This window comes from Anomaloglossus baeobatrachus, chromosome 7, assembly GCF_048569485.1.
Source record: "Anomaloglossus baeobatrachus isolate aAnoBae1 chromosome 7, aAnoBae1.hap1, whole genome shotgun sequence".
NCBI classification, from domain to species: domain Eukaryota; kingdom Metazoa; phylum Chordata; class Amphibia; order Anura; family Aromobatidae; genus Anomaloglossus; species Anomaloglossus baeobatrachus.
This window is the reverse complement of record NC_134359.1, coordinates 149,377,890-149,392,147: the sequence shown is the minus strand read 5'-3', so window position 1 is coordinate 149,392,147 and position 14,258 is coordinate 149,377,890. Positions and strand designations below refer to the sequence as shown.

Here is a 14,258-nt window from a genome sequence, read left to right as displayed (position 1 = left end):
CTGCACTGTGGATTCCAATCCCCAGCTGCCTAGTTGTACCCGGCTGGACTCAAAAATTGGGTGAAGCTCACGTCATTTTTTTTTTAAATTATTTCATGAAATTCATGAAATAATTAAAAAAAAAAAAGGGCTTCCCTATATTTTTGGTTCCCAGCCGGGTACAAATAGGCAGCTGGGGGTTGGGGGCAGCCCGTACCTGCCTGCTGTACCCGGCTAGCATACAAAAATATGGCGAAGCCTACGTCATTTTTTTTGTTTGGGGGGGCAAAGAAATCCTGCACACAGTCCTGGAAGGAGGATGCTGAGCCTTGTAGTTCGACAGCTGCTGTCTGCTCTCCTGCATACACTATTGGATGGAGGATGCTGAGTCTTGTAGGTCTGCTCCCCCTGACTCTCGCTCAAGCATACAGTCCTGGATGGAGCATGCTGAGCCTTGTAGTTCTGCAGCTGCTGTCTGCTCTCCTGCATACACTATTGGATGGAGTATGCTGAGCCTTTTAGTTCTGCAGCTGTCTGCTCTTCTGCATACACTAGTGGAGAATGAAGAACACATTGAAGAAGGAAATGACATCAGACCTTTTTTTTTTGTTCACTGATAAAAAAACTCATAAAGACGCAGTGAGCAAAAACGCAGCAAAACGCAGCAAAAAAACGCACCAAATCGCGGCAAAACGCGTGCGTTTTTTGCCGCGGGTGCGTTTTTGTGCAGTTTTTGCCGCAAAAAACGCACAAAAACGCAGCGTCAAAAAAATGCAGTGTGTGAACCTAGCCATAATCTTATCCATTTTGATATGCTTCTGCAGAGACTCTAATCTTACCTTGATCACTATGAAGAGCAGTAGCTATGAAAAGAGAAACAGAGAATGTTGTTCCAACAGCATTCAGCCAATTAGACGGAGATACATGTTTTTAAAGTGCCTCTATATTGTAAAGTAAACACTTTTTAATTGGGTTAGTCTGAATTTATTAAGTAACTTTTATATTACTGAGTTAAGTATCCATGATAAAAAAAGTACTGAAAAACAAAGTTAGCCATCTGATTCAGGTATGTCTAAGAGGTGATGTAAAAAAGATCGACCATGGATACATCCATTTTGGTTACTGCCAAGCTGTTTTTTCATACGATCTATAATGTCCTGGATATCAACTGTAGACAGGTTTAAGGGCAGTTGTCGAGCTAATCTTACAGCTTCACCCTAAAAAGTAAAAAAAAAACCATTATTCAAAACATTATTATTTAATATTCCAAAGTTTTTAAAAGTCTGAAGATCTTAATGATACAGGTATTTACTGTATATGTGTAAAATTTATTATATGATTATGTTCACACTTTTTTGCTGCTCTTTTTCTGCACGAAAACCAACTCGCCTAAAAAAAAAAAAAAAAAAAAAAAAAAAAAGACTGCAGATTTGGCTGCATTTTTGCTGTGTTTTTTGATGCATTTTTGCACTTCCTCATTGCTTTCCATGGTGAAACAAAGCTGCAAGAATCGACATGCAGCATTTTTCAAAACCGCAGCAGTTTTCCCATTTTTGGCCATGTGCGCACTAGAAATTGACTTTTTCTTAAGGAAGAATCAGACCCTCTGAAAGAATCCTGCACCTGCAGTAAAAAACCACACCAAAACCGCAAAGAAATCCGCATACGGTTTTGCCGCGGTTTAGAGTAGTTTTGGTGCGGAATTTCTGCATTTTTTCCGCAGGTTGGTCCCTGCGGGTTTTTACCAATAATGAATGGCAAAACCGCAGGGACCTGCAGAAAAGAAGTGACATGCACATTAATTCTGCAGCGGAAATTCCGCAGGTAAATCCGCAGGTATAAAAAAAACGCAGTGTGCGCACAGCATTTTTTTATACCCATAGGTTTTGCTGGGGAATGACTGCAGAAATGTTAGACGCGGTAAAATCCGCAGTTAATCCGCAGTGTGCGCACATGGCCTTAGTCAGGAAAAAAAGCAAGTGTGTGCATGAGATTTCTGAAATTTCATAGCTTTAGCTGGTGCTTTAAAAAATATCTTTTAATTTGCAACAAAAAACAAAAAAGATATACGTGGTGTGGGGGTGTTATACCAGAGCAATTCAGGAGTCAGGGCTATGCTAGCGGTCCAGACCTCGCCGCCATGTGGAATACAGTACCTCTGGAATGAAGGCCAGTTTAGGGTCCCTAGTCTGATGGCCAGTCTAGTTGTCATATCATACCCCCTGATAATATTTTAGCGATAGGATAAATGTTTTGTATTTGGCTAATGTCAGTGTGTAAGGCTGTGTACATGCGTTGCATTTTTATCCCTTTTTTTATGTGTTTTTGAGTGCCGATTTGTAATGAACAATGAAGGGAATCCTGGTGCCAGCAAAGTAAATGAGGATCCTTAAGTGTCGTGCACAAGTTGCTTATTTGTAACTTTCAGATTCACTGAAGAAAATAATCTGCAGCATGTCAATTCTTTCAGCATTTTTGAAGCATTTTTTTCACCCATTGACTTCAAAAGTCAGTCAAAAAGCGCAGGTATAAAAAAGATTCCAGATTTTCTGCGCTTTAATAGTGTTTTTGGTTGCATTCTTGTGTTTTAAGACAGCAGCGAGATACCTATTTGGCCTCACTGTCAAAAGCATGTCAAATGGCCTCTAAATGTACTTGGGGCACATTAATAAGTAAACTATTCACCTGCATTGTTTACAGGTGTATTATACATGTCATAATAGTTATGTGTGGTTGTTATTTGGTTTTGCACCTGCTCATTTGTTTGCACTAGATTAACCCTTTGTGAGACTCCCATACTTTCACACATCAGAGTCATTACTCACACGCACCCTGTTTACCTTATTTCCCATATATACAGGGTGGGCCATAAATATAGATACACCCTGATAAAATGGAAGTGGTTGCTGATATTACTTTTACCAGTTGTAGCATATTAGTACATGGGTTGAGCAAAACATTTGAGGCTGGGTGACGCCCATGGCCATCTGCAAAGCCTCTATTTTGAATTCAACTTCAATTTTTTCAATGAGAAGGGGCTCATGTGACACATCAAACACATAGAAAATTGCACAAGAAAAACAATTGTGTGCTCATTTTTAACGTAGCTTTATTCATTATGGAGTTATTGAAATGTTTGTGACATGAAGCAACGACAGTAACCCACTAAAGGATGTGCTCAAAGTGCTGCCCATTGTGTTGAATTGTCAACACGATTCTCTTCTCCCACTCTTGACACAACGAGCTGAGAAACGCTGCTGCTCAAACCCTTTGGAGCCTCTTTCTGAGGCTCCATAGGCTTTGATTTAGGTAATCAAGGAACGTCGTGGGAACCAATAGACAATGTCAGAGATAGGAACTAATAAATTGGTGAACGAGGGACAGTGTCTTGACTTTGTTTCTCTCGTTTTATGTTTTTCAAGTTTCCATATGTGGACTACATCGGATTCCATGGACTTCGGTGGACCTGTATTAATTCTATATGGAATATACTTAGAAAAATGAAGCTACTTAGAGCATAAATTGGCCAATTCATGTGAGCCCATCAACTGCGGCAGGTAACCTTTCTTTGATGGAATCTTAACTTATTTCATGCCTCTCCTGGACCTAAAATCTACAAAGTTTTAAGCAGATAGGAGCAACGTTCAAAGTGTTCACATTAGACAGTCGCTAAAGCACATAAAGCTGGTCTGTGGGTGTGCTGGGTGTCGGACCCCCACCCCACCAATCAGAAAATATTAACCCCTTCACCCCCAGGCGATTTCCATTTTTGTCTCCCCTTCTTCCGAGAGTCATAACTTTTTTTATTTTTCCGTCAATCTTGCCATATGACGGCTTGTATTTTTGCAAGTTGTACTTTTAAATGAAGTCATGAGTTTTACCATATAGTGTACTGTAAAACAAAAAAAAATACCAAGTGCGGGAAAAATTTAAAAAAAAAGTGCAATTGCATGATAGTTTTGGTGGTATTTTATTCACTGTGGTCATTATATTGTAAAACTGAAGTTTCAGTGTGATGCCTCAGGTCAGTGCAAGTTCATAGATACCAAATATGTATAGGTTTACTTTTATCTAAGGGGTTAAAAAAAAATTCAGAAGTTTGTCCAAAAAAAGTGGCGCACGCCATATTCTGTCACCTGTAGCGGTCTCAATTTTCGGGCTATGGGTCTGAGTGACTGCTTATTTTTTGTTACTTGAGCTGACGTTTTTAATGGTACCATTTTTGCGCAAATGCTACGTTTGATCACCTGTTATTGCAATTTGCAACAACCAAAAAACGTAATTTTGGCATTTGGAATTTTTTGCCACTATGCTGTTTATCGATCAGATTAATTCATTTTATATTTTGATAGATTGGGAATTTATGAACACAACAATACCAAATATGTGTATATATGTATTTTTTTTTAACCATTTAATTTTCAATGGGGGGGTGATTTTTTTTTTAATTTTTTTAAAACTTTTTTTTTTACTTTTTTTTCTATTTTACTAGTCCCCCTAGGGGGCTATAATGAACAGCAGTCTGATCGCTAAATCATTTCTGTTGATAAGAGCATTTCTGTTAGAGTAGGCACTGTTGGCTGTAACAGGAAATACATCATGATAGTGACAGGAGTCATCACATGACCCATCGCTACCATGGCAACCATTGGCTCCCTGTGATTGCATCATGGGACCTCCGATGGCAGCGGTGAAAGGCGATTTCCCTGCTGCGGCAACTGAAATCCCGCTGTCACATTTTAACAGCGCAATCTAAGGGGTTAGCAGGCGTGGGTGGATCACCGATCCAACCGCGCTTGTTTACCGCACGTGTGCTGTTCAAATCACCAAACATTTGCAGGGATCGCTGCCTGCTCACCGAAGCAGTTGGCTGTAATTACTCCTTCATGATTTTGGACGTACCGGTATGTCTTCGGTCATGAAGGGTTTATTATTGTATGCATGGAATAGTGCTAGCTTTATAGTGTTTACGAGATGAAAAACACTTTAATACATGATGACCCTGCAATACTTCTTCCATCATATATTAAACAGTAAAAAAAATAAGTGGTAGGGAGGAGTGTTTTGTTGCACTTAACTAACTTTTTAAAGATTACTAAGGGCTCTTTCAAACATCAGTGCAAATCAGTCCTATGTCAGATTACAATGCAGTGATTGGCTGCGGCTTTGCCAACCTGAGTGTGTCAGCTTCATATGTTTCTATAGCCAGTCTGCACATTGCAATCTGAGATCGGACCAAATTGCACAGACTTGTGAACGAACCCTAACAATTTTGAAATAAAAAAATTATAAAACTTGTACCAGACCCAACCACAAGCATGTGCTTTTATACAGAACGCTAATAATAAGAATTATAAATCTCACCTGAAAATATTTGTTTGTAAATGTACTCACCTCTAAATAATTCAGAACTTTCAGAGGTCGACATTCAGATAGATTTGTTTTTCCATTCATCACAGAGCCTAAAACTTCTTTCAGATCTGATATTCCATAAAACGGCAAGCTTTCAGCTATACCTTCAATCTCAACATGGTCGACAATGTATGATGAGCCTAAAAAAGTACATGAAGAGTAGACGTAATTTTATGTGATATCATGGCCTCTCCTATAAGTTTAAAAAGAAATATGTTCTCAAATATGTGGTGCAGCTCAGCACCATTAAAAGTGTTGTCCACTACTTGGACAGCCCCTTCTCAATCGCCATGTTTGTCCCTGTTAAAATAAAAAAGCTTATACTCAACCCCCGTGCCAGCGCAGTTCCCTGCGCCCAATCAGCATTTAAGTATCAGGGTATTCTACATTGAGAATTTTAGAAGGTAAATGAGCACCATTCCAAAAGGAAAAAGAAAAAACAAATGTATAATAAGGGTGGACAATGTACAAAATAATAATGGATGGTACTGTCTATAATAGGATGCTTAGCTGACAGTTTTTATGGAGGATGGGGAGGATTGTCTGTACATTTATGGTGTTCTATAGAAGACAACTGCTCTAGGAACAGAGTAGTAGTTTGTATATTGATTAAACCTTGTTGGTAGTAGAGGTTCTGCCCCTCAGGCTGCCTGATGGTGAGATAGTATTGGCTTTATTTTAAACACACTCCATTCATCATTATGACTGAAAGGTCATTTATTGCTATGGATTAATTACCTTTGTTAATACTGCATTAATGGCTTCTATTTAGAGGGGTTTTCTGGGGCCAAAAGAATAGTTTGCAGTTACTTTATGTGACTGCAAACTATCGTATTAAACAAAGTGGAAGATGCACAGCTAGAATAAGGAAGGGATGCTCAAGCATTAAGCAAAAAAGCATGAAGAACTAGAAAAAGAAGCTTAAGAAAAGCAATGAGCACATAACTAAATTGTGACTAATATTAATTTTATTGGAAATACAGAACAATTAAAAACACTGAAAATCACAAAACTAGCCCAAATGCATTCATCTAATGAAACAGAACAACCCACACAATACTAGAGATGAGCCACAACCCTAGTGTAAAGGTCCAGTCACACTAAGCAACTTACCAGCGATCCCAACAACGATAGGGATCGCTGGTAAGTTGCTAGGAAGTTGCTGGTGAGATGTCACACTGCGACGCTCCAGCGAGCCCCACCAGCAACCTGACCTGGCAGGGATCGCTGGAGCATGGCTACACGAGTTGCTGGTGAGCTCACCAGCAACCAGTGACCAGCCCCCAGCGCCACGTGGAAGATGCTGCGCTTGGTAACTAAGGTAAATATCGGGTAACCAACCCGATATTTACCTTGGTTACCAGCGCACGGAGCTACACGTGCAGAGAACAGGGAGCAGCGCACACTGAGCGCTGGCTCCCTGCTCTCCTAGTTACAGCACACATCGGGTTAATTACCTGATGTGTACTGCAGCTAAATGTGCACAGAGCAGGGAGCAGCGCACAATGCTTAGCGCTGGCTCCCTGCTCTCCTAGCTACAGCACACATCGGGTTAATTAACCCGATGTGTCCTGCAGTTACATGTGCACAGAGCAGGAGCCGGCACTGACAGTGAGAGCGGCGGAGGCTGGTAACAAAGGTAAATATCGGGTAACCAAGGACAGGGCTTCTTGGTTACCCGATGTTTACTGTGGTTACCAGCCTCTGCAGAAGCCGGCTCCTGCTGCCTGCACATTTAGTTGTTGCTGTCTCGCTGTCACACACAGCGATCTGTGCTTCACAGCGGGACAGCAACAACTAAAAAATGGCCATGGACATTCAGCAACAACCAACGACCTCACAGCAGGGGCCAGGTTGTTGCTGGATGTCACACACACCAACATCGCTAGCAACGTCACAAAAGTTGTTCGTTAGCAGCGATGTTGCTAGCGATGTTGCTAGCGATGTTGCTTAGTGTGACGGGGCCTTTAGAGTTCAGTTCAGTTCGTCGAACGGCGGGTGTGTTCATTGAACATTCGACGAACGTTCATCGAGCATTTTCGAACACCGTCGAACACCATTGAAAACAATGCCAGGCAAACACAAACACATACAAACACATAGAAAACACTTTCTAAAGTGTCCAAAAGGTGACAAACAACTCATAAGATTTACAAACACATGGAAAAGTGACAAGTACATAAACTCATGCTGAAAGAAAAGAGCTGGACGAGTAAAAGGAGAAGGAGACACAGATATAGGAGTATCTTCAAGTGAACATCAATGCCATGACTGTGCAACTGGAGCCTTGCTCATTTTGGGCTTCCAATCTGGAAAAATGGCCTGAGCTTGCCACTTACGCCTTGGAGATCTTGTCGTGTCCAGCTGCCAGCGTTCTCTCGGAACGTGTCTTCAGTGCTGCTGGTGGTGTGCTGACAGATAAGCGCACGCGTCTGTCCAGTGACAATGTGGACAGACTAACGTTCATCAAGATGAACAAGTCATGGATCCGCAAGGACTTTTCTACCCCTGTGTCATCCTGGGGAGACTAAAGGCTTGTGGATTTTTGAATGTGCTTCATGAAAAGAACCATTTTAAGTTTGCAACTGTGGGACAATTGATGCCACTTAAGTGGTGTCTATGCCCAAATTGTTGGAAAAAATGGATACTCTTGTTGGAGTCCCCTTGCTGTGTTTTATATGATTTTAGAAGGGCATGACATGCCTAAGAGGTTGACTTTCAGCATATGCAAGCTGTTGGCTACAGAAATGCTGCCTTTCCACCTGGTGGACACAGAGGATTTTCAAGACCTTATGTTCATCGCAGTGCCCCAGTACCAGATGCCCAATCACCATTATTTCTCCAAGAAAGGTGTGCCTGCGCTACACCAGCATGTCGCACACATAATCACCGCTTCCTTGAGAAACCAATGTCTAAGTAGAGGCCAAAAACTCACTAGTTTGAGTACTTCCTCCATGAACCATCACATGGCTATGAAGCATAAGTCGCAATGGGAAGCTCACTGTGCTACAATGCGGCCTAGCGAAGAGGGCCAACCACCGTCTGCCCCATTAAGTGCATCCACGCGCTCTTCATCCTCTGTGACTGTGGGGACAGCAGTCACACATGCTTTTCGACGCAGACCTTCCACCTTACCCGCAACAGGCAGTGTGATTAGCAGGTCGTCAGTTGCTTTGGACGTGGAATCTTTGGATGAAGGCAACATTCTATCTCCACCTGCACCTTCCTCACAGACCAGCAGTTTGCCAGGGATGTCTTACTACTCAACACAGTCTCAGCACAGCAGCCAGCCCTTGGTCCCTCAGATGTGGACAAGTAAAAGACCACTTCCTCCTAGCCATGACAAAGCCAAAAGGTTGATTTTCAGTATCTGCAAGCTGTTGGCTACAGAAATGCTGCCTTTCCGCCTGGTGGACACACAGGATTTTTGAGACCTTATGTCCGTCGCAATGCCCCAGTACCAAATGCCCAGTCGCCACTACTTCTCCAAGAAAGGTATGCCTGCGCTATACCAGCATGTCGCACACAACATCATCACTTCCTTGAGAAACTCTGTCTGTGACAGGGTGCATTTCACCACAGATACCTGGACCAGTAAGCATGGACAGGGGCGTTACATGTCACTGACTATGGTGAGAGATGGAGAAGGGTTTGCTGTACAAGTTTTGCCGTCCCCACGAGTTGTGCATTAATCCTCTGTATGTAGAAGATCCTCAACTGCTTCTGCCTCTTCCACCTCATCTGGGTCCTCCACCTCCGCCCAAAGCCTGTCTGGAAAGGACACCCGCGTTGTAACTGCGCACAAGGAATCCCGCACACCTCCTTACTATGCTGGCAGCAGAGCTCAACGGCATCAGGCGGTCTTTACGTTGAAATGTCTGAGAAATGCGAGTCACATGGCTGACGAGTTGTGGTCAGCTCTGGAGACCGAGTTTCATCAATGGTTGTCTCCACTCATCCTGCAGCCAGGGAAGGCCGTGTGCGACAATGCTGCAAACCTGGCTGCGGCCCTTCGCCGGGGCAATGTGACACACGTGCCTTCTATGGCTCACGTGTTAAACCTTGTTGTCCAGCAATTTTTAAGCCACTATCCCGGCCTACATGGGCTTCTGCAGAGGGTACAGTCACTATGTGCTCACTTCCGCCGTTCACACCCCACAGCTGAACGACTTTCATCACTCCAGAAGTCTTTCGGCCTGCCGGTTCACCGGCTGAAATGCGATGTGCCGACACGCTGGAATTCGACTCTCCACATGTTGCAGCCACTGTGACAGCACCGCCGAGCCCTGGTGCAATACGTTATGACGTATAGCCTGGGCTAACGAGATCCAGAGGTGGGGCAGATCATGCTGCTGGAGTGATCTCAGATCAAGGACCTATGCACCCTTCTGCACAGTTTCGACATGGCGACGAAGATGTTTAGCGCTGACGATGCCATTATCAGCATGACAATTCCAGTCATTTACATGCTGGAGCACACTCTAAACAGTATTCGGAGTCAGGTGGTGGGACAAGAGGATGGGGAGAAAGTACAGGAGGATTCATATGCAGAAGGGATACCAAGATCTCCAAGGTCCAGATGGTCAGCAGCACCAAGGCGGCAGGCATGGGACGATGGGGGAGAGGGATTAACAAGGGCGCATGGTAGCAGCCAAACTGTTGAAGAAGGTGCAGGAGCCCAGGAAGAAATGGAGGACGAACTGGTGATGGCCATGGAAGACTCAGCAGATGAGGGAGACCTTGATCACATTTCTGTTGTGCGACGTTGGGGGGAGAGGGCAGAGGAAGGAAGCATGATTCTCACCTCGCCGCCACTAACACAGCAAGGACTTGGTCCTCCTGGATGCCCAAGACACATGAGTGCCTTCTTGTTGCACTACCTACAACATGACCCTTGAATTGTCAGAATTCGAAGTAATGCTGACTACTGGGTTGCCACACTCTTAGGGGCACTTTGCACACTATGACATCGCAGGTGTGATGTCGGTGGGGGTCAAATCGAAAGTGACGCACATCCGGCGTCGCTGTCGACATCGTAGTGTGTAAAGCATTTTTTATACGATTAACGAGCACAAAAGAATCGTAATCGTATCATCGGTGTAGCATCGGTCATTTCCATGATTTGGGAAAGACCGATATTACGATGTTGTTCCTCGTTCCTGCGGCAGCACACATCGCTGTGTGTGAAGCCGCAGGAGCGAGGAACATCTCCTACTTGCGTCCCGGTCAGCTATGCGGAAGGAAGGAGGAGGGCGGGAGGTTTACGTCCCGCTCATCTCCGCCCCGAAGAAAAGGAGAAATTCCTGCAACTCCAGGAGAAAGTAGAATTTTCTTTAAAAGCAGATTCTTTATTGATAATAAAAATATTCCATCCAAGCAATACAAAAATGGAAAGGCAAGACAGAGGAGCTGTTTCCTACGCGTTTCAACCTGAATAGGTCTTAATCATCTCCGCCCCTCCGCTTCTATTGGCCGCCTGCCGTGTGACGTCGCTATGACGCCGCACGACCCGCCCCCTTAGGAAGCAGGCGGTTCGCTGGCCGGAGCAACGTCGCAGGGCAGGTGAGTGCATGTGAAGCTGCCGTAGCGATAATGTTCGCTACGGCAGCTATCGCCATGATATCGCAGCTGCGACGGGGGCGGGGACTATCGCGCTCGGCATCGCAAGCATCGGCTTGCGATGTCATAGTGTGCAAAGTGCCCCTTAGATCCTCAGTACAAATCAAAATTTGACTAAATAATTCCTGCCATAGAAAGGGACGCATGTATGCAGGAGTATCTGCAGAAGCTGTTACACAATATGAGATTGGCTTTTCAACTAAACACCACTGGTGCACAGAGTGATTCTCACAGTTCTAACTTGCCAACCATGGGATTGTTGAGTCATCATCACCCAAACCGTACCAGCAACACCGTATCTGGTGGTAACAGCAATTTTATGGAATCGTTTCATGAATTTTTTAGACCATCCTTTGCAAGGCCACAAGACACAAGAAGTCTGACACATAGTCAACGCTTGGAGAGGATGATACAGGAGTATCTCCAAGTGAATATCGATGCCATGACTCTGCAACTGGAGCCTTGCTCATTTTGGGCTTCCAATCTGGAAAAATGGCCTGAGCTCGTCACTTACGCCTTGGAGATCTTGTCGTGTCCCGCAGCCAGCGTTCTCTTGGAACGTGTATTCAGTGGTGCTGGGGGTGTGCTGACAGATAAGCGCATGCGTACAGTACAGACCAAAAGTTTGGACACACCTTCTCATCTCTAGAACAACTGTTAAGAGGAGACTTTGTGCAGCCGGCCTTCATGGTAAAATAGCTGCTAGGAAACCACTGCTAAGGACAGGCAAAAAGCAGAAGAGACTTGTTTGAGCTAAAAAACACAAGGAATGGACATTAGACCAGTGGAAATCTGTGCTTTGGTCTGATGAGTCCAAATTTGAGATCTTTGGATCCAACCACCGTGTCTTTGTAGAAAAGGTGAACGAATGGACTCTACATGCCTGGTTCCCACCGTAAAGCATTGAGGAGGAGGTGTGATGGTGTGGGGTGCTTTGCTGGTTACACTGTTGGGGATTTATTCAAAATTGAAGGCATACAGAACCAGCATGCCAACCACAGCATCTTGCAGCGGCATGCTATTCCATCTGGTTTGTGTTTAGTTGGACCATCATTTATTTTTCAACAGGACAATGACCCCAAACACACCTTCAGGCTGTGTAAGGGTTATTTGACTAAGAAGGAGAGTGATGGGGTGCTACGTCAGATGACCTGGTCTCTACAGTCACCAGACCTGAACCCAATCGAGATGGTTTGGGGTGAGCTGAACCGCAGAGTGAAGGCAAAAGGGCCAACAAGTGCTAAGCATTTCTGGGATTTCCTTCAAGACTGTTGGAAAACCATTTCCGGTGACTACCTCTTGAAGCTCATCAAGAGAATGCCAAGAGTGTGCAAAGTAGTAATGAAAGAAAAAGGTGGCTACTTTGAAGAACCTAGAATATAAGACATATTTTCAGTTGTTTCACACTTGTTTAAGTATTTCATTCCACATGTTTTAATTCATAGTTTTGATGCCTTCAATTTGAATCTACAATTTTCAGAGTCCTGAAAATAAAGAAAAACTCTTTGAATGAGAAGGTGTGTCCAAACTTTTGCTCTGATCTGTATGTCCAGTGACAATGTGGACAGACTAACGTTCATCAAGATGAACAAATCATGGATCCGCAAGGACTTTTCTACCCCTGTGTCATCCTGGGGAGAGTGAGGCTGCTTTCACACATTCGGTTTTTAATGTGTGGCACAATCCGGCGCTTTGCAGAAAAAACGCAACCGTTTTTTTTTTACATCGGTTGCGTTTTTTTGTATAGACTTACATTAGTGAAGATTAAAAATAATGGTCTGTCTATCACCACACTTAATTCCTGCAGTACTCGGGGGTGTATGCCATGTGAGCCTCGGGATTTATCTACTTCTGGGATTTTGAGGTGGCGCCGTACTTCCTGCTGGGTTAATCAGTATCCCTGATCATGTCATCTGTCATGGGATTTTCTTGTAGCAATGCTGTAGAAAAAAAGGAGTTTAGCAGATTGGCGTTTCATTCATCCTCCTCCACCATTTCATTCAGAATATTTTTGAGGAGCCAACACTATAATTTTGAAGTTTCTTACTGTTTATGTAGTTGAAGAATAATTTTGGATTATATTTTACTTTCTCTGGCAATGTGTTTCTCTGTCTCAATCTTTGTTGCCTTGATTTGTTGTTTTTTTTTACAGATTTTGTAGCAGGGAAGTTAGTAGGGAAATATACAATAATATCATTTCTCTTGTGCTGGATGGAGAAGGATAAAACACACAGAAGACCATGTCTTAGACCCTCAGTCAGGTTGGGAGGAGTCTCCAACACCTGGCTGTACACACGCCCCGATGAAATCAAAGGTTACAGCCAATCATAGGGCTAAATGAATCTTGGTCACAAACCCTATATTAAGCAGACCTCTCACCCCCTCTCCTCGTCCTCCCTGGATGGACACACAGAAGGATGGCTGAGTACCCCTCATATAGGGATAGATAGTATCATATTGTTGGGTGGGCTGTAACTGTGTGAGTGCCATAGTGGGTGTTATGTAACTGTGGGTTTTATAGTAAAGTATTTACTGGTGTTTTATTGTATTATATGTGTATACAATTTAGTATATGCTTTTTATAGTGATTACATGTGCTAGAATTATATAGTGTATGAAGTGTAGTCTTGTAAGATAATAATAATAAACATGTTATATTTTATTATTACAACAAAGTGACTCTGAGTATACACTTGTTTGGTATGCACCAGGTATATAGGGCAAAGCAGAATAAAGCAATAGGAACAGATAAATTATTACCCTTGGGAATATATACAGTATATCTGTGATATTGGGAATTGATCCTCTGTGCAGGAAGGCAGGAATAAGTTTAAGTTTCCCCATTCCACAAAGGCAGCAAGGCCTTTAGCACATTTGGGAGGATTATTCCCACTCATAGTATAGTAAAGAGATGAAGGTCTTTTACATCCCTTGCACAATAGTTAGGGTGTGCTTTTATTATTTTATTATTATTATTATTATTGTTTATTTATAGAGCACCATTGATTCCATGGTGCTGTACATGAGGGGGTTACATACAGAATACATATACAAGTTACAATAGACAGACTGGTACAGAGGGAAGAGGGCCCTGCCCTTGCGGGCTTACATCCTAAAGGATGCCCCTTTTTTATGCCCCTTTTACAATGGCAAGCTCAGGCCCAGACTGTTTTTAATTTGCGTTTCTGTGTTTAAGTGATTAATTGTGAAATATGATAGGATTGCAGATAGATAAAATTTAATATGGT

At 43.2% G+C, this 14,258-nt stretch overlaps 1 protein-coding gene across 3 annotated transcripts in view; it reads right to left on the bottom strand.

The window, feature by feature from the left end:
• Nucleotides 1-520: 520 nt before the first annotated feature.
• Nucleotides 521-14,258, bottom strand: part of PMS1 (PMS1 homolog 1, mismatch repair system component) — a 929,444-nt gene continuing 915,706 nt past the window's right edge. For 2 of the 3 annotated variants that reach the window (XM_075317757.1, XM_075317758.1), the window contains exons 11-12: nucleotides 5,374-5,531; nucleotides 521-1,196 (exon numbers count right to left, since the gene is read on the bottom strand). In XM_075317757.1, coding sequence (XP_075173872.1) covers nucleotides 1,029-1,196; nucleotides 5,374-5,531 — 326 coding nt within the window. In that variant the 3' untranslated portion in view covers nucleotides 521-1,028. The remainder of the gene's footprint in view (nucleotides 1,197-5,373; nucleotides 5,532-14,258) is intronic. The other variant, XM_075317755.1, reaches the window with a different exon arrangement.